The sequence below is a fragment of the Saccopteryx bilineata genome, chromosome 9 (assembly GCF_036850765.1).
Source record: "Saccopteryx bilineata isolate mSacBil1 chromosome 9, mSacBil1_pri_phased_curated, whole genome shotgun sequence".
In the NCBI taxonomy this organism is placed as follows: domain Eukaryota; kingdom Metazoa; phylum Chordata; class Mammalia; order Chiroptera; family Emballonuridae; genus Saccopteryx; species Saccopteryx bilineata.
In genome coordinates, this window is record NC_089498.1 from 94,654,305 (window position 1) to 94,681,738 (window position 27,434).

General features: G+C 39.5%; 1 protein-coding gene, 1 non-coding gene and 1 pseudogene across 3 annotated transcripts in view; 1 reads left to right on the forward strand and 2 right to left on the reverse strand.

Annotated features, from left to right (window-relative positions):
- Positions 1 to 27,434, forward strand: part of CSGALNACT2 (chondroitin sulfate N-acetylgalactosaminyltransferase 2) — a 61,241-nt gene that overhangs the window by 9,121 nt on the left and 24,686 nt on the right. Inside the window, exons 2-8 of one of the 2 annotated variants that reach the window (XM_066243693.1) lie at positions 9,522 to 9,629; positions 9,747 to 10,459; positions 13,236 to 13,452; positions 15,590 to 15,691; positions 20,214 to 20,392; positions 21,923 to 22,017; positions 23,654 to 23,735. In XM_066243693.1, the coding sequence (XP_066099790.1) occupies positions 9,799 to 10,459; positions 13,236 to 13,452; positions 15,590 to 15,691; positions 20,214 to 20,392; positions 21,923 to 22,017; positions 23,654 to 23,735 (1,336 nt within the window). In that variant the 5' untranslated portion in view covers positions 9,522 to 9,629; positions 9,747 to 9,798. Of the gene's footprint in view, positions 1 to 9,521; positions 10,460 to 13,235; positions 13,453 to 15,589; positions 15,692 to 20,213; positions 20,393 to 21,922; positions 22,018 to 23,653; positions 23,736 to 27,434 lie in introns of both variants that reach the window. The other variant, XM_066243692.1, reaches the window with a different exon arrangement.
- On the reverse strand, positions 1,077 to 1,829 carry LOC136313675 (proline-rich protein 3-like; annotated as a pseudogene).
- On the reverse strand, positions 11,757 to 11,863 carry LOC136313734 (U6 spliceosomal RNA). The gene has a single exon (XR_010727180.1). It is a non-coding gene; the product is annotated as a U6 spliceosomal RNA (small nuclear RNA).

Genomic DNA, 27,434 nt, shown 5'->3' on the forward strand with positions numbered 1-27,434 from the left:
TGTAGTCCCATTTGTTTATTTTTTCCTGTTTCCATTGGCTGAGAAGCTAGATCTAAAAAAATGTCACTAAGAGCAATGTCAGAGACTTTGCTGCTTATATTTTTTTCTAAGAGTTTTATGTTTTTGGGTCTTATGTTAAAGTCTTTACTCCATTTTTAGTTTATTGTTATATATAGTGTAAGAAAGTGGTCTAGTTCTTTCTTTTCTTTTTAGATACCTGTTCAGTTTTCCCAACACCATTTATTCAAGAGACTGTCTTTACCCCATTGTATATTCTAGCCTCTTTTGTCCTAGATTAATTGTCCATATAGGTGTGTGATTATTTCTGGGTCCTCTGTTCTATTCCATTGATCTGTGTCTCTGGTTTTTTGCCAGTACCATTCTGTTTTCATTGCTATAGCCTTCTAATATAATTTGATATACTCAAGAATGGTGTGGCTATTTAGGGACTTTTGTGGTTCCATATAAATTTTAGGAGTATTTGTTCTAGTTCTGTGAAATAATGCCATTGGTATTTTGATAGGGATTGCATGGAAGCTATAGATTGCTTTAGGTGGTATGGACATTTTTAACAATGTTAATTCTTCCTATCCATGAGCATAATATCTGCTCCTTGGTATATAAAAATGCAACTGGCTTTTGAATATTAATTTTGTATCCTGCTCCACTGAATTTATCAGTTCTAATAGTTTTTTTTAGTTAGTTTTTTTGCTAGAATCTTTAGAGTTCTCTATATGTAGTGTCATGTCATCTGTAAATAATGAGAGTTTTACTTCTTCCTTTCCAATTTACAGCAATTGATGCCTTTTATTTTTTGTGTGTGTGTCCAGTTGCAGTGACTAGGACTCCCAATAATGTGTTGAATAAAAGTGGTGTAAGTGGACATTCTTATCTTGTAGTTGAGCCTTCATTGCTGTTGGCACGTAAATGGGTGGGTTTGCTTCTCAAGCTGATTGGTTGTGAGGACTGGCCATGACTTCAGTGCATGAGCTGTTGTTCAGAGACTGACACTATGTAGCCAGAAGTGCCACTGGGTCACAGAGGGCTCCTTCCAGCCTGAGTGGGAAGGCACAGTCTCACAGAGGATTTCCGTTGAAGCCTGTGTGGTAGAAAGCACAGAGGTCCTCATATTGACAGTAGCCCTTTTTGTGCAAGTGTCGGCAGATGAGGTGGTCAAATTTGTGTTTTATAACCTGGATATCATCCTTGGGTGGTCAGGTATTCTTGACAAGCATCCAGCTTCTAAGCCTTCAGAGATATCCCTATTCTTCATGAAAGCCTCTCCTGGAGGGACCACCATGGCCTGGTCCAGGAAAAGGAAGTTCAGCATTGACCCCCTCATAAACCATGACCATACGGGCTGGACATGGGGCCTAAGCCTCCCCAAATTGGCCATTTGCCCTAGGGAAGAAGTAGGACACTCTGCAGTGGTGGATTATCAGTCTTCTTCATCCTGAGGACCTCTGTGAAGAGAGCCTGCATTCTTTTGTGTTTGGCTCCTTTCACTCAACATCCTGTTGGTGAGATTCATCCAGGTTGCCTGTATCAGGAGTTCATTTGTTTTCATTGCAGTGTAGTATCCCATTGCGTGCACACATAGCAATTTATTCATTCTGCTGATGACCAACATATGGGTGGATTCCAGTTTGGGGATGACTTGGGTCACCAGGATTTACATTCGCCATGGTGGGAGGGCCCAGAAGGCTGAGTGATCCAATGGGACTCCATCCTTTTTGTCTCTAGTTGGGGCTGCTACGCTGATTCTGCTGCTTTCATTTTGGCATCATGGTTGAGGCAGTGGCTGCAGTGGGATTTGGAGGGTAGTTCATTGTGATTTTGATTTGCATTTCCCTTTGACTAATGTTGAGCTTTTTTTTTCCTTTTTATTTTCTTTTTTTTTTTTAGAGAGAGAGAGAGAGAGAGAGAGAGGGATAGATAGGGACAGACAGACAGAAATGGAGAGAGATGAGAAGCATCAGTCATCAGTTTTTCGTTGTGACATCTTAGTTGTTCATTGATTGCTTTCTCATATGTGCCTTGACCGCGGGCCTTCAGCAGACCGAGCAACCCCTTGCTCTAGCCAGAGACCTTGGGTCCAAGCTGGTGAGCTTTGCTCAAACCAGATGAGCCCGCGCTCAAACTGGCGACCTCTAGGTCTCGAACCTGGGTCCTCGGCATCCCAGTCCGATGTTCTATCCACTGTACCACTGCCTGGTCAGGCTGAGCATTTTTTCAAGTACTTATAGGCCATATTTATATTTCCTTAGAGGTGTCCATATAGGTCTTTTGTCCACAAAGTTCTATATCTTTTTCATGTTGAGTTATAAGAATTCTTTATATATTCTAGACACAGACTTCTATCAGATATATGATTTACAAATATTTTCTCCCAATCTTTGCGTTGTCTTTACACTTTCTTGATGATATCCTTGTAGCAGAAAAGTTTTTCATTTTAATGAAGTCTAATTTATTTATCTTGTCCTTGGTCTTTTGATGTCATATCTAAGAAATCATTGCCTAATCCAAGGTCACCAAGATTTTACACTTATGTTTTGTTCTAAGATATTTATATTTAGAGCATTGGTCAATATGGTCATTTTTATGTTGTTGTTGTTTTTTAAGAGAGAGAGAGCAAGAGTGAGAAAGAGAGAAACATCAACTCATTGCTCCACTTAGTTGTGTATTGACTAGGGATTGAACTGGTGACCTCAGGCTCAAGCTTGTAACCCTGGGCTCAAGCCAGCAATTCACACTGGCATAATTGATGTTCCGGGTCAATACTCTATCCAGTGCACCACCACTGGTCAAGCTGTTTTTACTAAACTTTTTAATATAGGGGGAGGTTGGGACAACTTTCATTCTTTTGCAAGGGAATATCTAGTTGTCCCAGAGTCATTTATTGAGAAGACTATTTTTGCCTATTGAATTACCTTGCCACCTTTGTAAAAAATCAGTTGATTTAATGTGAAGGTTTATTTCTGGACTCTAAATTCTGTCCCATTGATCTATATGTCTGTTCTTCTGATAATACCTCACTACTTTGATTACTGTCATTTGAAGTAAATTTTGAAATGATAAAGTATGAGTTCTCCAGTTGTGTTGTTACTCAAGACTGTTTGGGCTATTCTAGGTTCCTGGAATTTATATATAAATTTTAGGATCAGTTTGTCAATGTCTGTAAAGAAGTCGGGATTCTGAAAAGGATTACTTTGAATCTGTAGACCAATCTGAGTATTGCCATCAATAATATTTCGTCTTCTGATTCATGAACATAGATAGGTGTCTATTTATTTAAATCTTCTTTTACTTTTCCAACAATGTTTTGTAGTTTTCAGAGTATAGGTCTTTTATTTCTTTTGTGAAAATTACTAAGCATTGTATTTTTGGTATAAATGAGTTTTTTAAATTTCATTTTCAGATTATTCATGGTTTGTATATAGAAATGCAGTTATTACAATTTTTATATATTGATCTTATAGCCGTAAACTGACTGAATTCATTTATTAGTAATAAAGGAATTATTTATTAATTATTATTAATAAATATTAAAATGAATTATTTTAGGGAATTTCTTAGTATTGTCTGTATGCGAGATTATATAATTTGCAAATAGAAATCATTTTACTTCTTCTTTTCCAATCTGGATGTATTCTATTTTATTTTCTTGTCTGATTGTCCTGGCTAAAACTACTTCCGTACAATGTTAAATAGAAATGACAAGAACAGATCATTTTGTCTTGTTATTGATCTTAGGGAGAAAGCATTCAGTCTTTCACAATTAAATATGAAGTTAGCCTGAGTTTTTTATATATTCCCTTTATCAGATTGAGGAAGTTTCCTTCCATTCTTTTTTTTTTTTTTTTTTTGACAGAGACAGAGCGAGAGTCAGAGAGAAGGACAGACAGACAAGAAGGGAAAGAGATAAGAAGCATCAATTCTTCATTACAGCTCCTTAGTTGTTCAGTGATTTCTTTCTCATATGTGCTTTGACCAGGGAGCTACAGCAGAGCAAGTGACCCCTTGCTCAAGCCAGCGACCTTGGGCTCAAGCCAGTGACTGTGGAGTCATGTCTATGATTCCATGCTCAAGCCAGCAACCCGTCACTCAGGCTGATGAGTTTCCGCTTAAGCCGGATGAGCCCACACTCAGGCCTGCGACCTCAGGGTTTCAAACGTGGGTTCTCTGCATCTCAGTCTGACACTCTATGCACTGCACCATTGCCTGGTCAGGCTCCTTCTATTCTTGTTTTGTGGAGTGGCTTTATCAGATGTAGGTATAGAGAACTTTTTTTTTTTTTAGTTTTTAAAATTTTTTATTTGCATATTTTTTTAAATGTATATTTCAATAATTAAAATAATTGTAACAAAAAAAATGGCACTCTGATTAAACTGTATTTTACAACCTGCAAGACACCTTGGACCAGCTTGGTTTTTACTTTAGATTTTATTGTCTCCCAATTTTGATGGTTGCCAGATATGTGGGGGTTCAGGGGATAGGTGGAAATGGTGAAGGGATTAAATAGAAATTGGATGACACAGAATAGTCATGTGGATATAAAGTAGAGCATAGGGAATATAGTCAATATTCTAATGACTATGTAACAACTATGTATGGTGTCTGATGAGTATGAAATTTATTGGGATAAATTTATTGGGATAAATTTCATATAGTAAGTTATGTAATGTCTAATCACTGGGGTGAAACTAATATAATATGTATGTCAGTTGTAATTGAAAATGAAAATGATTTAAAAAAAGGTTTGTTAAGCAGGACCAAAGCTATGTTTAATCTAGAGCTAATTGTTTCCTACTACTGAGGCAAGACTACCCATCTCTTCATGAATTTGGAAGTTTTTCCATTCTGTCCGGTGGGAACTATTATTCACCCTGTATGAGTGCTGAGTTCTCTGTCCTCTAATTTTTTGTGTGGTTCTTTCCTTAGCATCAGTTTCTTCATATGCTGTGCTTATCAGAGCTCTGCTGAATTCCCAGAGTGTCCTTTTCAGGTCTCTAGAGTTATCTGTGCAGCTCTCTCCTCTCAGACTGTATCTTCTGAACCTGGCTGCCTTGGTCTCCTCAGACTCATCAACTTGGCCAGCTCCAGCTCTTCAGCTGAAGGAATCTGCTGGGCTCTGTTTAGGTTCAACCTGTGCTATGGCCTGGAAACTAAGGCAGTAATCTGGGCAATTGTTTCTGTTTCTCCATGAGTCACTGTCTTTTATTACCAATGTTCAGTATCTTGAAAACCATTGTTTCATATTATTTGGGGGGGGGGGTTGTTTGTTTTTGGTTTCAAGTGTGGGTAGATCTGGTCCCTGTTACTCAATCTTAGTTGTAAGGGAAAGACCCTTTAGTCTGTTTTAGAGAGTAAGAATTGATGGCTTCTAAGACTTTTTCAACTCTGGGATCTTTGATTTTGTATTCCGTATCTTTTTTTTTGCATGCATGCATGCATGCATGCATGAGAGATGGAAAAAAAAAAGAGAGACAGACAGGAAGGGGAGAGATGAAATGCATCAACTCATAGTTGCGGCACCTTAGTTGTTAATTGATTGCTTTCTTATACATGCCTTGACCGGGGGCCTGTGACCCCCTTGCTCAAGCCAGCAACAATGGGGTCGTGTATATGATCCCATGCTCAAGCCAGCGACCCCCACGCTCAAGCTTATGAGCCCGCACTCAAGCCGGCAACCTCAGGGTTTCGAACCTGAGTCCTCAGAGTCCCAGGTTAACATTCTATCCACTGCACCACCCTGTGGTCAGGCTTGTACTCCATATCTTTAACACCTCATTTTTCCTGTGCTCTCCTCAGAACACTTTACTATCTGCAATTTATACTTTGAGGGTTGCTTGGGATTAATATATCTATATATATCATTGTAACCCCAAACTGTATATGATATACACTGCTATTTTCAGTGGTGAATTAAATTTTTCAAGATACTTGGTGATAACTGAAGTAATTAATGGCTAAGGGTAGTTAAGTCCATGTTTTGTGATTTAGCCATAAGAGGTTTGAATCTATCCCACATTTTATATAGACATGTGCCACAAAATGTACCCAGTACATCATTTTCACAGAAGGCATCAGGCTTTCCTAATCAGGAAGGAAATGACCAGGACTCATGTTGCCTGGTCATCTTCCACAGGTTCTGCTAAACTGGTAGAGACCATCTGTTAAAAACCTACATATCTTTCTTGAAAAACTTTGTTAGAATGAAATTCTCCCTGGGATAGAGGTCTATTCTGTCTCCTGTCAGCTAAGTTTAGCCATCTCTATTTCTATAGTTAAGAATCCTTAGTTTAAAAAGAAACAATTGGTTGTGGTATGAACAGTACCATATAATTTTGTAAATGTATGCAAGGTTTTTGATATTTTTCCCCTGCAAAAAAAAACAAAACAAAACACAAAACAATAAAACATTAACTATTCATGTTTTTTCTTCTTTCTTTCTTTCTTTCTTTCTTTCTTTCTTTCTTTCTTTCTTTCTTTTACAGGGACAGAGAGAGAGTCAGAGAGAGGGATAGATAGGGACAGACAGACAGGAACAGAGAGAGATGAGTTTTTCATTGTGACACCTTAGTTGTTCATTGATTGCTTTCTCATATGTGCCTTGACTGTGGGGCTACAGCAGATTGAGTAACCCCGTGCTCGAGCCAGCGACCTTGGGTCCAAGCTGGTGAGCTTTGCTCAAACCAGATGAGCCTGCACTCAAGCTGGTGACCTCGGAGTCTCGAACCTGGGTCCTCTGCATGCCAGTCCGACGCTCGATCCACTGCGCCACCGTTTTTTCTTTATATTGATATAAACTCTAAGCCTTTCCACATTTGTGGGAAATTGGCTGCTCTGAAAGAATTGTGTGATGTAAAGCTCCAGTAATCTACTGGAGGATTTTGGATGTAAAAAGTGTTTCTTAATGTGTCTGTGATCTTTTGAAATTGTTTTTTCCTCCACTTAATTTTAAGGCTCTTAGACTGATCTGAGCCATAAAAATAAATGAAATAGAGTTCTTGAATTGAATAAACTGGAAGGACATCTCTCTAGTAAGTCATGATTAAGGTAACAAAAACTGCTTATAGAAACTCAGTTCCCAAACTGTGATGTGCGATTGGTGGGCATGGTGTGTTCATGGAAATAGTTGGAGAACACAAACTATACTAAACGTACGGTAATTTTAACGTTTCTGTAACCAAACAATACAAACACAGGTTCAGCTGCCTGCCACAACAAAAGTCAAGATTGTAAATCAGGTGCTGGTGCAAAAGGAAAGAGGTTTATTCAGGTGCCAGGACCTAGGAGAATGGTGGACTTCCATCTCAAAGACCATCTCCCCTTGCTGCTCAAGCCCACAGTTCTTATAGGAATAGGGAGAGTTCCGATTATCTTGCTAGCTTTTGGCCCTTGAGCCATGTCTATTCATCTTTCTAGCTTTTGGCTCTGCTAGGATCCTGCCCATTCTTTTTTCTGGCACTTAGCGCTGGAACCCTGTCCGTTTGCGTTCATTCAGTAGCTTTCGGTGCTCTCAGTGTAAGAACCTCCCCCTGCAGTCCTCTGGGCTAATGGGGGAGGCCCCCTGGTGTTCCCTGCCTGTCTATGGTAACCTTTCTTTGATTAATTCAGGAAGTCATGGATATGTAGATATTGGGTTAAGAGTATTACATCTCATATGTTAGTATTTTGTAAGATATTTTTCTTAATATACGGTCTACCGGAAAGTTCTGTTCGTTTTTGGAATAAAACAAAATACAAATTTTTCTTACCGTCAGTGAACTTTATTAAATAATATAATTGCCATTATTATTAATGATTTCTTGCCAGTGTGAGGGCAATTTGTAAATCCCATTTTTGAAAAATGTTTTATCTTTTGATGCGAAAATTGAACCAGTGCTTGTTTGATATCTTCTTCATTTTTGAATTTTTTGCCCTTCAAAAAATTTTGTAAGGACAAAAACAAGTCGGAGGGTGCTAAGTCCAGGGAATATGGTGGATGCGACAGAATTTCCCAGCCTAGTTCTGCAATTTTTTGACAAGTCCCCAAAGCAGCATGTGGCCTGGCATTATCATGATCAGTATGATGTTCTTCCTATTGAACATCGCCGGCCTCTTTTCTTGGACTGCTGTCTTTAAATTATCCAGTTGCGGCCCTGGCCAGTTGGCTCAGTGGTAGAGCGTCGGCCTGGCGTGCAGAAGTCCCGGGTTCGATTCCCGGCCAGGGCACACAGGAGAAGCGCCCATCTGCTTCTCCACCCCTCCCCCCCTCCTTCCTCTCTGTCTCTCTCTTCCCCTCCCGCAGCTGAGGCTCCATTGGAGCAAAGATGGCCCGGGCGCTGGGGATGGCTCCTTGGCCTCTGCCCCAGGCGCTAGAGTGGCTCTGGTCGCAACAGAGCGACGCCCCGAAGGGGCAGAGCATCGCCCCCTGGTGGGCAGAGCGTCGCCCCCTGGTGGGCGTGCCGGGTGGATCCTGGTTGGGTGCATGCGGGAGTCTGACTGTCTCTCCCCGTTTCCAGCTTCAGAAAAATACAAAAAAAAAAAAAAATTATCCAGTTGCTAACAATACTTCTCCGAATTGAGCTTTTCGTTTGGTTTTAAAAGCTCATAATGTATTGGTCCTCGAATGTCCCACCATATACACAACATTCTCTTATTCAGAGTCAAATTTGGTTTAGAGGTGGAAGGGCTAGGTTTTCTGGGTTCACAATATGCCCTTTTCCTTACGATGTTTTCGTAGGTAATCCACTTTTCATCCCCAGTTATCATCCAGTTCAAGAAGGGCTTGATTTTGTTCCAAGCAAGCAGAGATGTGCATATGACGACACGATCATCCAAATTCTTCTGACTTAATTCATGTGGCACCCATCTTGAATATTTCCACACCAATCCTATCTTCCGAATATGGTCCGAAATGGTTTGCTGAGCTGAATTAAGCCTTTATGCGATCTCCGATGTTGTCAGAAAAGGATCTTGCTCCAACATGGTCTTAACAACATCGTCATCGATCAAAGATGGTCGCCCAGAACGTGGCTTATCAGAAAGGTCAAAATCACCTGTTTCGAATTTTTCGAACCATCTTCTGCATGTCCTATCAGAAACTGTACCTTCACCAAACACTTTCAATAAATTTCTACATGCTCTGTAGCATTTCTTCCTTGTTGAAATTCGTAAAAATTACAGTGGCATAAATGAACTTTATCAGTAGCCATGGGTGCACTATCGCTTCCCACATAAGACTAACATGAATCAACTTTGTTTTAGTTAATTTGCTATGTCAGTATGTATACATTAAGTGATAAAAATAGAGAGGCACACATGCGCCAAATAAACATGTGCTTACGTGTTGAAATTTGTTTTGATAGAAACGGACAGAACTTTCCGGTAGACCTGATGTTTTCTCCCACAATTTACTGAATATTCTAAATCATGGTGCTCAACATACAGTGGTCACAGAGGTTTACTGAGGCTGCCAGCAATTTGATGTACTTAAGAAAACAAAATTCTGATTGATTCTGATCTGTTTTTTTCAGAAAGGACACCACCCAAGTAATGGAATTGTACGTGATTCAGCAGATCAGATTTATTCATTCTGGATATCATGGTGACAATAGAGGAAGTATGAATACTTTCTTATTTCTGTAAGTAGTCTTGATGGCTGAAGGAAGAAATTTTTTAAGCTACAGCAACATTTATTTTGGTAACTCTTATGGAAATCCTGATTTTGTTTTTTATTTCTTGGTAAACTTTTGCTAAAGGTATGAACAAGCAAAGAACTTACTACATTAGGGCAAGTCCACATTAATAAGAATGCCTAGGAGAGGATTGATTCTTCAGACCCGGACCCACTGGCTGCTGTTGGGTCTTGCTTTACTCTGCAGTTTGGTAGTGTTTTTATATCTTCTGGAATGTGCTCCCCAGACTGATGGAAATGCATCTCTTCCCGGGGTCATTGGGGAAACTTATGGTAAAGAGTACTATCAAGCCCTCCTGCAGGAGCAAGAAGAGCATTATCAAACCAGGGCAACCAGTCTGAAACGCCAGATTGCCCAGCTAAAACAAGAATTACAAGAAATGGGTGAGAAGATGAGATCATTACAAGAGAGAAAGAATGTAGGGGCTAATGGCATAGGCTATCAAGGCCACAAAGAACAAGAACCTAGTGATCTTTTAGAGTTTCTTCATTCGCAGATCGACAAAGCTGAAGTTAGCATAGGAGCCAAACTGCCAAGTGAGTATGGGGTCATTCCCTTTGAAAGTTTTACCTTAATGAAAGTATTCCAATTGGAAATGGGTCTCACTCGCCATCCTGAGGAAAAGCCAGTTAGAAAAGACAAGCGAGATGAATTGGTAGAAGTTATTGAAGCTGGCTTGGAGGTCATTAATAATCCTGATGAAGAGGATGAACAGGAAGATGAGGATGGTCCCCTTGGAGAGAGACTGATATTTAATGAAAATGACTTCATAGAAGGTAATGTAAAAAACGTGTTGGTCCATAGTTATGTTAGTATGATAAAATGCTGTTACTGTATGCCAGTATTGTAAGTCAGTCATCTTCCACAGTATTTAAGTGTTTCCCCACTTCATTCCACCAAGAGTTTAAAGTGTCTTTTTGGAAAAAGTTATAATGTGATTGTAATAAAGTCGAGAATAAGAACCAGTGAAATAGAATAAATCTAAGCTTATATAGAAGAATACTATCCCAAGTTGCAGGGCTCTTAGGGCTGTTTGTGTATTTACATGTGTATGTATTTGCAGTCCTCCCTTGTCTGGTATTGATGTTCCTTTCTTATATTTTTAAAAAAATGTATAAACTAAGATTTAAAAACCACTTGATAAAGTAAACACCTAATTTTGTAGATTGGTAGTTTTCTATATTTTGGAGGGAGAAGAGAAGCACATGTGAGAACTTCAATGAAGCATACATAGTTTTAAAAAACACATTTGGCATTTGGAAAAGTATTTTCCTAATACAAACTACAGAAAATGCATGGATTTTTATATATTAAGATGAGATATGGCTCAGAAGTTAAGGAACACTGTTATGAATTTGAAATATTTGTTGATTGTTATACAGGTATACAGGAATAATTACAGATCCCACCCATTTCTACTGTAATATCCCCTGCTAGATACTAAATTGCAGACTCAAAACCATTTTAGATATAAACCTTTCTTTAAAGTACTCTTTTCTTGACTCTATAAACAGTCTGCCAAGTATGGTTTTTTGACCCTGCATTGTCATGGATGTCACTGCTGTGCTGTAGTGTAGCACCTGGAGATCTTCAGAGGCCATCAGGGAGAGCAGTGTGTCTTCTGACTTTTCAACTGTCTTCTCCCTGAAGCCACCTCTTTTTCTCCTGAAACCTCCTGCCATTTTTTAGTGGATCATTTCTCTCAAAACTCTTCTAATTTTTCTGCAAGCTTAGCTTTTTGTCTTTTCACTCTATATTTGTGAAAGCTGCAAAGTATTGTAACTAAGGAATATGTGAAATGTCTTCACATCTGCCTGAAAAGAAAGTACCAAATGCCAGTTTTATATCCTTTTTTTTTTTTTACATTTATTTATTTATTTATTTATTTTTTAAAATAAATTTTTATTAATGGTAATGGGATGACATTAATAAATCAGGGTACATATATTCAAAGAAAACATGTCTAGGTTATTTTGTCATCAAATTATGTTGCAAACCCCTCGCCCAAAGTCAGATTGTCCTCCGTCACCCTCTATCTAGTTCTCTGTGCCCCTCCCCCTCCCCCTAACTCTCAAAAATATGGAACGCTTCACGAATTTGCGTGTCATCCTTGCGCAGGGGCCATGCTAATCTTCTCTGTATCGTTCCAATTTTAGTATATGTGCTGCCGAAGCGAGCACTCCTTTTTTAATTATTATTATTCAATGAGAGGAGGGGAGGCAGAGAGACAGAGCCCCACATGTGCCCGGACCAGCAAGCCACTAGGGGCAATGCTGTCCCCATCTGGGATGTTGCTCTGTTGCTCAGCAACTGAGCTCTTCTTAGCGCCTGAAGTGGAGGAAATGGTGCCATCCATAGCACCTGCTGCCAGTCCGCTCCAATTGAGCCATGGCTGCAGGAGGGAAAGAGAGAGAGAAGAGAGAAGGTAGAGGGAGAGGGGTGGAGAAGCAGATAGGTGCTTCTTTTGTGTGCCCTGACTGGGAATTGAATCTGGGACATCCACACACTGGGCCAATGCTCTACTAGTGAGCCAACTGGCCAAGGCCAGTTTTATATTGTTTATAACTCTGTTTAGAGTCTTTCACAAGATTTTTCTTTGCATGGAACATATTTTGTCCCTCGTTTTTCCTCCACTGTGCCGCTTCCCTTACCAAAAAATAATTACTGACGACAACTGAGCAACTCCTATTCCTCTTCCCAAACTTCAGTTGAGATGGCACTCCTGGGAAGTCATCTGCAACCTGCAAGCCTAAGATAACAGTGTTTTCTTTATAACTGTTGCCTTGTTTCCTTTCTCCATTCTTGTCATATGGTATTGCCCATTTCCTGCTTTGTAGTTCCTGCTTGACTTGAGTCTCAGGAGTGGGACCGGGTCTGTTGTGTTCTTGTTTTATTCCCAGATATTGACAATGACTCACATATCTGTAGGTCTAACCTTTCTACTCAGTGTCACACTTAAAAATCAGCACAGTAGACATCTATATTTTTCTCCCAAAGGCATTTCAAGTCACCATATTTAGATCTATACTAATTTTTCTTTGCCTGACTTCACTGTACTCAACATATATGTGTGCATGCGTGGTGTGTCTTGTTATTACATCTTTATTTTTCTGTCTCACTAAGCCAACCTTATCTCAAATTTGAGACCATGTACCCCTTTTTATTTCCCAGTGATTGACACAAAAGCATTCAGTTCATTTTTCTTGGGCTGAGCCAAGCAACCAAAGTTTTGACTTTCAGGTATAGAATTTAATATTGCTAGAAGTACTTTTTATCATATGGTTACTGTGTTAATAGGCTCTAGTATTTAAAAAAATCATATGTAAAAAAGGAACAATTGTCATTTGAAGCATATGTTATGGATTGAATAATAATATAGCAGAGCTGTGAACTTATTTTAACCTCTCCTTTTATAAAGAAATAGTTGTGGGGATAAATATTTTCCCAAACAGACAAAAACCCTACATATCTGGTTTCATACTTTTGATCTTTGAGTAAAATCAGTATTCACTTTGACATGGAGACAGCTTTGTTCCTGACTCTTCCCTTCAGGTTATTACCGCACCGAGAGAGATAAGGGCACACAGTATGAACTCTTCTTTAAGAAAGCAGACCTTATGGAATATAGACATGTGACTCTCTTCCGCCCTTTTGGACCTCTCATGAAAGTGAAGAGTGAGATGATTGACATTACTAGATTGACTATTAATATAATTGTGCCACTTGCTGAAAGAACTGAAGCATTTGTACAGTTTATGCAGAACTTCAGGTAACTCTCAGGGCCTAATGGTTTGGCTAAGCATGCCCGAAAAATATCACACCTCATGTACATTTACTTAATCTGTCTTCACTGGCTAGGATTACTTAACATCTTAACATTATTGCAGGGTAATTTTGTAGGCTTTAGGGAGCTTCTTTTTTTTTTTGTATTTTTCTGTAGTTGGAAACGGGGAGGCAGTCAGGCAGACTCCCGCATGCGCCCGACTGGGATCCACCCGGCACGCCCACCAGGGGACGATGCTCTGCTCATCTGGGGCGTCGCTCTGTTGCAACCAGAGCCATTCTAGTACCTGAGGCAGAGGCCATAGAGCCATCCTCAGCACCCGGGCCAACTTTGCTCCAATGGAGCCTTGGCTGCAGGAGGGGAAGAGAGAGAGAGGGAGGAAGGAGAGGGGAAGGGTGGAGAAGCAGATGGGCGCTTCTCCTGTGTGCCCTGGCCGGGAATTGAACCCGGGACTCCTGCACACCAGGCCGACACTCTACCACTGAGCCAATCGGCCAGGGTGGAGCTTCATTTTTTTATACTTTTTTTTTTTTCCGTAAAGCATGTATAGCATATTGTGTTTTTGGCAATTTGAACTAAAAAGTAAATTGAAGGTGACAACTATGAGAAACAAAATTTGATGACTTTTATAATTGTGTGTGAATTTGTTTAGGACAAGTCAGATTTTAAAAATAACTTTATTGAGGCATAATTTACATCAACAAAATTCACATATTTTAGGGATACGGGTTTCATGACTTCTGACAAATGTATACTCATGTAGCCGCCTTCATGATCAAAATATAGAACATTGCTATCTGCACAGAAATTCCCTTAACAATTTTAATTATAAAATTGAAATAAATTTTAGAAATACAAACATTCAACAAAAATGGGAGAACATTATTCTTTCTTGGGACTAATGTTTTTTAAAAGAATGTTTTGCCATTAAATTTAGATATTTTAAAATTTTGAAGTGTTGAAGAATTAACTATGTATTAGAATAACTATTTGAGGAAAGTTTTGCTTTTTTGTTTCAAGAATCACTGTTTTAAATACTTGAATATGCTAATTTTAATGTTTTGTAACCCCAGTCTTTATTCATATATTGAAATTGTTGGATTTAAAACTAATTAACACACTCCTGTAGCAGAATATCTAGAAGTCCTGCTTCAGTTTTGCATGTTTGAATTAGCTCACTTGAGATCTGATTTCCTAAATCATTTCTTATTGCCTTTCTTGGAATTGCCTTCAGATGCTACATTATTCTTTTTTTTTTTTTTTTCCTGTATTTTTCTGAAGCCGGAAACGGGGAGAGACAGTCAGACAGACTCCTGCATGCGCCCGACCGGGATCCACCCGGCATGCCCACCAGGGGCGATGCTCTGCCCACCAGGGGGTGATGCTCTGCCCCTCCGGGGCGTGGCTTTGTTGCGACCAGAGCCACTCTAGTGCCTGGGGCAGAGGCCGAGGAGCCATCCCCAGCGCCCGGGGCCATCTTTGCTCCAGTGGAGCCTCGGCTGCGGGAGGGGAAGAGAGAGACAGAGAGGAAGGAGAGGGGGAGGGGTGGAGAAGCAGATGGGTGCTTCTCCTGTGTGCCCTGGCCGGGAATCGAACCCGAGACTTCTGCACGCCAGGCCGACGCTCCACCACTGAGCCAACCGGCCAGGGCCAGATGCTACATTATTCTTTACAGTAAGTAACCTCTTTTGTAGCAAATATTTAGTCCTTGCTGATAGGTGTAATTTCTGGTACTAGCCAATCTGAAAAAAAAAATTCTTGAATCAAAAGATGAATATTTATTTATTTGGTTCTAAACTGACTAGGTTTATTTCCTTGAGTAGCTTGTAATTTGAAGGCAATACCAAAGCAAAAGTTCCCAAAATGTTTTGAAATTTGGCAACGTTGTTAGACTGTATTCATTTACTTATTTACATATATACATCATTATTTATTTGTAGTGATGCCTTTAATAACTGATCAATATTGCCACTTATATATAAATTTACTTAAAATTTCATGTGATTTTATTTTAAATTAATTATGCCTTGTTCGTTTTCTTGTTAAAGCTTCATGTGATTGCTTTCTGAATGAATAGAACCTCATGTTTTTTTGAATGACCTTTATTTTTCAATTCTGTTAGGGATGTCTGTATTCATCAGGACAAGAGGATTCATCTCACAGTGGTGTATTTTGGTAAAGAAGGACTGTCTAAAGTCAAGTCCATCCTAGAATCTGTCACAAGGTGGGTAAGCCATGTCCACAAGAAGTCCTTGATATGTAACATTAGAAGAGTGAGAATTTCAGATATTTAATGAGTTGATTTGGAATAGCTGCTGTTTGAAAGTTGGCTGAGCATGTGAGTGGTGGTGGTAAGTCCCTTATTTTACTCTGAGGTTTATTCATGCAACTCTGAATGAGTCATCTTCACTCAGCCTCTGAGCAGACAGCTGGCATGATCAGGGTGTTCTCACTCTGCAGCCCACCTACTAGCTAGTACATTTGTGTGTGCCTCCATTTATTACTTTCTTAATTTCTCCTGCTGCATTCTTTCCCTTTTCTAAATCTAATCCCTTCACTTTGATATTATTTCTTGAGCTTGTCTCTTGTCATCTGTGTTTCCATTTCTTCAGGTTCCTTCTTCTTACTCTGTAAATCAGCGGTTCTCAACCTGTGGGTCGCGACCCACAGGTTGAGAACCGCTGTTGTAAACGATGCTTAGGTCTCCCCTTATCCTTAAGAAACTTCCACCTGACTCTACAGTATCCAGTAGCTTCTCTTAGGTTTCTGTCCTTTTAGCCACACCTCAAAAGACAGTAGTTCTTTAACCAAACAACTCGTGTTGTACCTGGTACATAGTAGGTGCTCAGAGGTATGAATGAATGAATTAGTAATTCCTTAATACTCCATTATTAATTCCATAGCTTCTTAGTCTTCATCTCTAAGTTATGGTCCCGAAATTATGACCTAATTTCCAGATTCAGCCTTTTTTCTGTCATCCTCTTTATCACTTTTTTACATTGACACCTGGTGAACACTTCCTTCTTGAAACATTCCTCTGATACTTGTAAAATGTAAATGTTTTATAAATGTAAATGTTATAATGAAAGATAGTAAGTTGATTTTCTTTTCTTACCACACCAATTCTGTATCCTTTACTTGCTTCTTTGTGTTTCTCCTTGTGGCCATTTCCTAGGTGTCCAGATCTAGCTGGCCATTCTTCTTGAGTCATTCAGCTAACATGCATTGAGTCCTATCAGCTATGTTCAAGGTACCCTGCTTGGGGGCCTGCCTAGAGCAGTTGGAATAGGACTGAGCATGGAACAGGGAGCTGTAGTCCTGCCTCTGAGGGGCTCTCTCACAGCATTGATGCAAAAAACCCCAAATACTGACCTCTCTTCCTAGTGGCCCTCTTTTGTTTAGTTCAGGCTGAGACCACTCCCATGACATCCCTTGCCTGCTGTCTGAGAGCAGCATCTTCCACTCATTCTTCCCCTCTGATTAGTCAGTTCCTACTTACTTCTCAGGATCTCTTCTCGGTCCTTCCCTTGCTGCTGCCACCACCTAGCTTCCCTCACCCCACCCCACTTCTTCCCTTTTTCTCTTTCCTCTTCACCATTTTCAGGTCACCTACTAAGTGCCAAGCACTCATAGTGGTACTCCTGCAGCCATCCCTATAGTAATCAAGACTTCTGTGTGGTGAATGATGGAAACCTGTCTTGAGCTCACCTAAGGAAAATGAGTATTATTGAAGTCGTGGGTAACTCACAGAGCTAAAGGGAGAAGAAAGCCAAGTCAGCTTTGATATCTTAGGGACTGGAACCAAAAACTTGAATACTATCAAAACTCTCTTCTTATCTGCTTTTCTTTGCATCGTGTCTTTTTTTTTCTATCGGAGATTGCCTTCTTCCACAGTGAGTTCTATGGCTATTGGCAGTTCTGGGCTCACATCTTCTCAGCTTTGCCATCAGAGAGGAAAGAGCTTTCTCCCAGATGCAAATGAGAAAATCCCAGGGAGGAACTTTTGCCCACTCTTGAGCCAATCTCTATGGCCAGGTGGGAGCATGTGATTAGCCCATCTTGAGACTTAGGAAATTACTATGGTTGGGGTGCTCTATGGTTAGTTCCTCCACTTGGTCCTGGGAATGTGAGGTGTGATGAGCAGTTTTGCCCATAAAAGGGAGATATTTACATTCCATAAGAAGGGGAGCATGGGCACTTGGAGTCCACTCCATATGCTGTTTGAGCCTTTGCTTCCATCTCTCCATTGCTCATTCTATATTATTGTAAGAGTAATCTTCCTAAAAGGCCTCTTTTGATCTGACTATGTCCTAGTGCAGCAATCTCCAATGTAACATCAGAATCACCTGGAGGGTTTATTAAGACACAGATGCTCAGCCCTGGCCTGTTGGCTCAGTGGTAGAGCATCTGTCTGGTATGTGGATGTCCCAGGTTCGATTCCCAGCCAGGGCACACACAGGAGAAGCGCCCATCTGCTTCTCCACCCCTCCCCCTCTCACGTCTCTCTTTTGATTGTATTTCCCCAGGTAGAAGATGCACCTTTTCCCAAAAAATTTGGGGTCTAAAAACTGGATGCATCTTATACAGTGGTTGTAGATATTTTTACTTGCATTTACCACTTTTTCACGCTTGTTTTTGCACTCATTGTTGGAGATAGTGATTCGTCATCAGACAGATGAGGACAAGCTAATGGATGGGAGTTTTGACAGTGATGAAGAGTTGTATGAATTTTATGTTGAATAAAACTTGAATTCAATAACTTTATGTAACACATTTTTTTCCAAATTTTAGGCCCCAAAATTAATGTGCGTCTTATACATTAGAGCGTCTTATACATGGGGGAATACAGTATCTCTTCCTCTCCTGTAGTCATGGCTCCATTGCAGCGAGTTAGCCCCAGGCGCCGAGGATGGCTCCATGGCCTCCGCCTCAGGCACTAAAAAATGTCTCCAGTTACAACAGAGCAAGGACTCCAGATGGGCAGAGCATCGTACCCTAGTGGGCTTCCCAGCTGGATCCTAGTAGGGGTGCATGTGGGAGTCTGGCTCTGCCTAACCTCCTCTCAAAGAAAAAGACACAGATGCTCAACTCCACTTCTAACATCTGATCCAGGAGTCAGGGTTGGGACTCAAGAATTTTCATTTTTAACATGTGTCCAGGGCAGCTGATGCTCGGGGTGCAGGGACTTCACCATGAGAACCCCTGCCTTGATGGAAGAACCCTGACTCTTCTTTGCCTTTGCCTTTAGGACACTGACCAAGATATTTCATTTCTCATGGAAGGTACCCCTCAGTCTGACCCCTTTCTGGTTTTCTCTCATTGTTCCCATTCTAGAATCTCTCTTTGCCAATTTAATTTATCTGATCCTGTCCTTTAAAATGCTTTATACTTTCTTACTTCTTTGCCTTTGAGAATAATTAATTGGAACAACCTTTACACTCACCACTGAATTCAGGATTTTAACCAAGTCATAACTTCCAATTCTAACATCTTCTGAAACAACTCCAGACAGAAGCAATATATTTTTCTCAGAACTGCTGTTTATTTAATAAATATTTATTGAACTCCTACACTACGATGAACTCTTGTGTTCATAGGAATGAACAAACAGAATTCCTGAGCTCATGTAGCTTACATCCCAGAAAGGAGGCACTCAAACATGTCTGATGGGACGGAAGGAAAGAGCTGAGTGAGGGGACAGATGAAAGAGAGGGAGGTTGGGGCTCCTTCACAGATGGTGTGAGTGGTGTCTCTGCTGAGAGGCATTTGAGCAAAGATCTGAAGAACTCAATAGAAGAGCACTCTTTGTATCATTCATGTGGAATGTATTAATTACCAAACATTATGTCTGTTTTCCATGTGTACATTTCTTATCTTCTTCAATAGGTTTTTAGGGTTCTGAAGGGCAGCAGCCTCTCAACACTTAGAAACCTCACACCCCTATCATGTTGCTTCACATGTGGACATTTAGAGACTATCTGTCCTGGTTGATCATCATACACATGAAGCTGATGTTTTCTCTCCCTGCATGAATGTAGAGCCAACATAATACAGTGTGTCCGTAAAGTCACGGTGCACTTTTGACCGGTCACAGGAAAGCAACAAAAGGCAACAGAAATGTGAAATCTGCACCAAATAAAAGGAAAACCCTCCTAGTTTCTGTAGGATGATGTGGCAGCATGTGTACATGAGCAGATGATGACATAACACCGTGTATACAGCGGAGCAGCCCACAACCATGCCAGTTGAGATGTGGACGGTACAGAGGAAAGTTCAGTGTGTTCTGTGGCTCGCTAAATTCAAATCCGTGACCAAAGTGCAACGTGAATATCGGCGCGTTTATAACGAAGCACCACCACATAGGAATAACATTACTCGGTGGGATAAGCCGTTGAAGGAAACAGGCTATTTGGTGGAGAAACCCCATTCTGGTAGGCCATCAGTCAGTGATGAGTCTGTAGAGGCTATACGGGATAGCTACTTAAGGAGCCCTAAAAAATCTGTGCGTGCGCCCACATTGAACTGCACTGAATAGGTATGAAACTGGGAGAGTTTTCCTTTTATTTGGTGTAGATTTCACATTTCTATCGTCTTTTGTTGCTTTCCTGTGACCGGTCAAAAGTGCACCATGATTTTACGGACACACTGTGTATCTGAAGTGAAAAACATACTTGTAAGTTGTTTGGAAGGAAGAGAGTTGTTAAGCTTTAAGTGGGACTAATTTATTGTATGTGCTTTCCTCATAGTGTGTCCAATTTTCACAATTATACCTTGGTCTCACTGAATGAAGAATTTAATCGTGGACGAGGACTAAATGTGGGTGCCCGAGCTTGGGACAAGGGAGAGGTCTTGATGTTTTTCTGTGATGTTGATATATATTTCTCAGCCGAATTCCTTAACAGCTGCCGGTTAAATGCTGAGCCAGGTACGTAAAGTGTTATTAGGTGAACCAAGTGTAGAATGTCAGCAGTCTCCCATATTTTGAATCAAGTTAATTATGTTTTTTAAAGTTATATTAGGCATAAATTAACTGGAATGTTAAGTAAAAAAGTGAAAATTTGTCCCTCTCACGTTCATACCCCTTGTTCTCTTATGTCCAAATTCTAATGCCTACATGTAAACAAATGCAAAGAAATAAAAAGTCTTTAAATTGACAAGGGCACCCATCAGAAAAGAACCAAGCAAACAGGAGCTGTGTGAGAGTCAGAAGCACTCTGCGCCAGTCAGCGGCGTGGGTGCACAAGGCACGCTTGGTCTCCAGACTGTGCATTTGGGATGGTTCACTATATTTTGCTTTATGTTACAGGTTTTTTTTATATATTATGAGCAAATGACATTTTTAGAAATCAAACCTATTTTAAATGTTTTTAATCTTTTAAGTATAACTTAAATCTTAACTTTAAATGAAAATATTTTTTGTATTTTAAAAAATCTCGTACTTTTTAAATGTAGAACTGTTTACATCATACAATTTATTACATTCTTGTTAATTAGTTTGGTGGGATAATTGTCAGGACCTCTCAGAGCCAAGTGAGTAAATAAGGGTTGGGTTTACTTTTGTTAACACCAGACAGCATGAAGATCAAAATGTGTTAGTTGAAGGACACATTTGCTCCATATGAAAGAAATAGTTTGAAATCCAGAAATAGATTTGCCTCTGGGAAACGAGCTTCTCATCCCTACGTGGGTTTTGAGGAAGGTGAGATGAGTATCTGCTAGGAATCTTGTATTTACAGGGTCCTTGACAATCACTGAGCACTTTATATTATCACATCTGATTGAGGCCAGTGTGAGCAAGGGGTGCCTTGTTGAGGTGAGATGGGCTAGTCAGTCAGCCTTTAAGGCCTCTTCAGTGCTATCCATTTGAATGACAATGACAAGGCTTTCTGCAAGGGCTATTACATCAAGTAATTTTGATGCTAATCTTTCCAATGTTTTTAAATCTTAATCAGATCTACCTGCAGGTCAATGTTTTCATTATTTGTATATATTTATTCACTGTACAGTGTTCTTAGGATTTACCGTTTCTATGAAGGGTGGATTTAGCATACGTTTTTAAGTTTATTGGTGGTTACTAAAGTTAACCTGTATCTACTGCTGCTAATTAGATGAAAGAATGAATAATAAATGGATCACCTAATGAATAGCTGAGAGAATGCCTTTGTGTACTTCCCCAAAGTCAAGGGAATTAACGTGTGGAGCGCCCATTAATCTATTTTTTCTCTGTTGTTTTGGAAGGCTATAGTTCCATAGTCTGGTCTACTGATATATTATAAAATCATCATTATGTTTACGGATGTTCACTAGCCTGAACATTGATAAAGTACAATATTGATAAAATATAATTGTCATATAGAATTAAGACTTCAACAGAATATTAATAGCTATGTAATACAGGTCAGCCCTTCGTTTTATGACTCCTTTGTGTGATATAAATGTATATTTTAATTTGTAGGTAAGAAGGTGTTTTACCCTGTGGTGTTCAGTCTCTACAACCCTGCTATTGTCTATGCCAATCAGAACATACCCCCTCCTGTGGAACAGCAGCTGGTAAGTCTCACGGTGTTAAGAAGGCAACAAAGATCCTCTCTAGGTTCCTTTATATCTGTTTCACAAGAAGAAAACTAAAATTTTATAAAATACTGCAGTTATAAACACATTTTCTTTTTTATTTAGAATAAACACATTTTCATAGTCTCTTTTTACCACCTTCCATAAAATGCTTCACATTTTTTGTTTTAGAATTGTGTCATTCTGGAAGGAAAAAAGTTTAGGCCACAGAGAAAACTTCATGTTCCAGAATATGAAAATTGTACAGTCATTTCTGCCAATATATTTATAATAATACTAAAAATAAATTATACTTTTCAAAATCTGTTAACTAGAAATTAAAACTAGATAAGAAATAACATACTGTAGGAAATTATTTTAAAAGTCATGTCATGGGAATGTCACATGTCAGAACTTACACTTGTACTTACATCAGCATAACAGTTATATATACTTATATAGCTTTTCAAAATTTTGAAATAACTTACTATATTAGCATAATTTAGATACAGAAAAGAAGGAAAGATAGTATGGAGCATTCGTAGACTTCACCCAGTGAAGCGTTGTATGAGTAAAAAAAGGTTTCTTAGGCTTCAACTTTTACTTGATTCTGGGGACTCATTATCCTTAAAGCTCTGACTTTCTTTGCTTGAGGTTCAGTGGTGACAGCTTCATTTCAAAGCTGGTTTCCCTCATGGTGGAAAAGGACTATTGTAGTCCCAAATGTTGCTACGCCCTACACCTGAGGTTGACAAACTTATTCTATATAGAGCCACATAGAAAATATTTGGGGCTTTGCAGTCCATATAGTCCCTTTTACAGTTATTCAACTCTTATCATTGTACCATGAAAGCAACCATAGAGAATTTATAAACAATGAGTGTGACTGTGTGCCAGTAAAACTTACAAAACCAGGTGGCAGGCCAGTTCTAGGCCAGAGGCTGCATGTTGCTGACTTCTGCCCAATACCATCCAGAAAGAGCTAGTGTCTTTTCTAGTAGCTCTCTCAGAATAACAAGGGGGCTTTGTTTACCAAAGTTCCCAACAATCTGCCCTGAAACATGCTGGCCTGAATTTTGTCTAATGTCTGTTAATGAATCAATTCCTAAAGTTACCTGGGGTGAGATTGTCATACTGCTGTAGCATTCTCATGGCCCAGTCTAAAAATACAGGTAGAAGGAGCTTGCTTGAAGCTCATGGATTGCATGGGGCCCAAACTGTATACAATTAGGAAGGGTGTAGGGAATGGATGCTGGGTAGGCACCAAATAAGGTCCACCCTATTTGACCCTGATCACAGGGTATTATGGTGTGTGCAACTGTTGTCCTCCTAGATTGAATGTAAGGCCCTTGAGATCAGGTACCACACTGTTTATTAGTAACCCAGCTTGCATCTTATACAGGGCTTGAATCCAAATAAATTGGAAGTGGCCAGAATCTCGGCTTTTAGGGACTACTATATGTATATATTTTGCTTTTATAAGGATTTATAAAACAAGATAAATGCATGTTATTCATTATCAGAAATATAAGTGATAGGGAAATTATTATTTGGAAAGTATTAATTTTTTCATTGTTGATTAAAACTTTTTCTAGTTCTTAAGGTACTAAATTTATTTTTCCCCCTCTAACTTAAGGTTCACAAAAAGGATTCTGGCTTTTGGCGAGATTTTGGCTTTGGAATGACTTGTCAGTACCAATCAGATTTTCTAACTGTTGGTAAGTACACCTTATGTTTAAGGATAGGACTTTATGTATTTACAATGTCATTTAATGGCGGTTTTCTAACAAGTCTCAGATTTGAGTAGTTTTCTGTTAAAATATGAACGTCTGCGAATAGTTCAAAAGAAGAGTCTAGAGATAGAAAAGTCAAAGTGAGTTCATAATTGTTGTCTTTGAATAACAAAACTAAGGTCAAAGATAAAATAACAGTATATAATACTATTTCTTTAAAATCAAAGCACTATTTTTTAAAAATATTTGTGGTTACCCATATTCACAGTTGATTTTTCTAACAAGCTCATTACATAACTTCGGTATTGTACTGGTGGATTGTTACAGCAGGAAATAATGTTGCGTTTTTTAGTCGGAGGGTTTTATGTTTTTATTGAGAAGTGAAATCCCCTTTAATTATCTTATTAAACTGTTATACAGAATTCTAGTATTTAAAACAAATGAGAAAACAGCTTCTCTCTCTGACTGTGGTTGAAGTTGGAGTGGGGCACGTGAGGTTTCTAGCGTAGTCATCAATCCGCTAAACCAGAGATGACCTGCCCCACCCGGCTCCATTCTACCCAGCAGAAAATAAAGTGTCAGAGCACAGTTTCAGACAGCAGGCTGCGACTTCCAATCATGATGGCAGAGTGGGTACACACTGCTTGCCTGCTCCCACAATTACATCAAAATGACAACCAAATTATAGAACAACCACCCTTGACAATCATCTGAAAATGAGGTGAGCATTATACCTATAATTAAGAATATAAAGAAGAAGCCATGTCGAGACTGTTAATGGGATGGAGATGTATAGCAGGCTAGTTTCACACCCATGTGTGAATCAGGAGGAATATCAGACATATTGGTGAATATGTTCTCCCATTGTGTGGCTTGTCTTTTTATTTTGTTCATGGTGTCTTTTGCTGTGCAAGAGCTTTTTAGTTTGATGTAGTCCCATTTGTTCATTTTGTCCTTTATTTTACTTGCCTGAGGAGCTATATCAGCAAAAATATTGCTGCAAGAGATGTCTCAGATTTTACTGCCTATGATTTCTTCTAAGATTTTTATGGTTTTGCGACTTACATTTAATAAGTCTTTTATCCATTTTGAGTTTATTTTTGTGAATGGCGTAAGTCAGTAATGTAGTTTCATTTTTTTGCATGTACCTGTCCACAATTTTCCCAACACCGTTTATTAAAGAAACTGTCTTTATGCCATTGTATAATCTTGCCTCTTTTGTCAAATATTAATTGGCCATAAAGGCATGGGTTTATTTCTGGGTTCTATGTTCTGTTCCATTGATCTACATACTTGTTCTTATGCCAGCACCAGGCTGTTTTGATTACTATAGCCTTGTAGTATAGCTTGATATCAGGAAGTGTTATACCACCCACGCTGTTCTTCATTTGCAAAATTGCTGAGTATATTTGGGTTCTTTTTTGGTCCCTTATTTTTTTTTTGGAATATTGGTTCTAGATCTGTGAAGTATGCCACTGGTATTTTAATAGGAATTTCTTTTTTAAGTGAGAGGAGGGGAGGGGAGATAGTGAGACAGACTCCCACATGCACCCCAAGCAGGATCCACCAAGCAACCGTATCTGGGGCTGATGCTTGAATCAACTGAGCTGTTTTTAGCACCTGAGGCTGATGCACTCAGACCAACCGAGCTATCCTTAGAACCCAGGGCCTATGCTTGAACCCAGTCGACCCACTGGCTATGGGAGTGGAAGAGGGAGAGAAGAGGAAGGGGGAGAAAAGCAGATGGTCACTTCTCTTGTGTGCCCTGACTGGGAATAGAACCCAGGACGTCCATATGCCAGGCCAATGCTCTATCCACAGAGCCACCGGCCAGGGGCTTTAATAGGAATTACATTGACTCTGTAGAGAGAAATTAAGGAAACAATCCCATTTACTACTGCAACAAAACAATAAAGTACCTAGAAATAAATATAACCAAGGAGATAAAAGCCTTGTACTTAAAAAATCATAAGATATAGAAAAAAACAAATCAAGGAAGCTATAAACAAGTGGAAGCATATACTGTGCTTATGGGCAGTAAGAATTAACATCATTAAAATGTCCATACTACCCAAAGCAATCCATAGATTCAATGCTTTGTGTCCTAACATGTGGTCTGTCCTAGAAAATGTACCATGTGCACTTGAAAAGAATGTATATTTTGCTGCTTTAGGTGAAATGTTCTGAGGATATCAATTAAATCCAGTTGATCTAGTGTGTCATTTAAGGCCGTGGTTTCTTTGTTGATTTCTGTCTGGAGGATCTATCCATTGATTTTAGTGGAGTGTTAAAATGCCCTACTATTACCATGTTGCTGTCAATCTCTCCTTTTATAGCTATCAAAATCTGCTTTATATATATAGGTTCTCCTATATTGGGTGCATACATATTTACAATGATTGTATCCGTCCTTTGTTTGGTTGCTCCCTTTACCATTGTGTAGTGACCTTATTTGTTCCTTACTATAGATAGCCTTTGTTTTAAAGACTATTTTGTCTGGTATAAGTATTGCTACCCCAGCTTTTTTTTTTTCACTTCCAGTTGCATGGAATATTTTTTCCATGCCTTCACTTTCAGTCTTTGTGTATCTCTTGTTCTGAGGTGGGTCTCAGGTAGACAGCGTATATATGGGTCCTGTTTTCTTATCCATGCAGCTAACCTGTCTTTTGATTGGAGCATTTAATCTATTGACATTAATACTATTATTATTGTTATTATTTTTAGTGAGAGGAGGGAAGGCAGAGACAGACTCCTGCATGTGCCATGACTGGGATCCACCTGGCATGCCCACTAGGAGGCGATGCTCTGCCCATCTGGGGCCCTTGCTCAGTTGTAACTGGAGCCATTTTTTAGTGCCTGAGGCAGAGGCCATGGAGCCATCTTCAGCACCCAGGGCCAACTCGCTCTAATAGAGCCATGGCTGCAGGAAGGGAGAAGAGATAGAGAGACAGAGACAAAGAGAGAAGTGAAAGGGGGAGGGGTGGAAAAGCAGATGGGTGCTTCTCCTGTGTGTCCTGACCGGGAATCGAACCTGGTACTTCCACACACCAGGCTGATGCTCTACCACTGAGCCAACTGGCCAGGGCCTAATCCATTTACATTTAAAGTTATTATTGATATGTACTTATTTGTTGCCATTGTATTCTGTAAACCTATACTTCTTTCTATTTCTTTTTTCTTTTTCTCCTCTTATAGCAGTCTCTTTAACATTTTTTGTAGTGCTGATTGGTGATAATAAACTCCTTTAGCTTTTTTTGTCTGGGAAGCTCTTTATTCCTTCTTCAATTTTAAATGATAGCTTTGCTGGATAGAGTAGTCTTGGTTGTAGGTTTTTGTTTTGCATCACTTTGAATATTTCTTGACAGTTTCTTCTGGCCTGAGATGTTTCTTTTGAGAAGTCAGATGTCAGTGGGAGTCTCATCTGTAGGCAATTAAGTACTTTTCTCTTGCAGCTTTTAGTATTCTCTATTTGCCTCTTATCTTTGGCATTTTAATTGTGGCTTGGTGTAGGTCTTTTGGGGTTCATCTTTAATGGGACTCTCTGTGATTCTTGAACTTGTGTGACTTTTTCCTTCAACAAATTAGAGAAGTTTTCAGCTATGATTTCCTCAAACAAGTTCTCTATCCTTTGTTCATTGTCTTCTCCTTGAGGGACCCCTATGACGCAAGTTGTTTCACCTGATG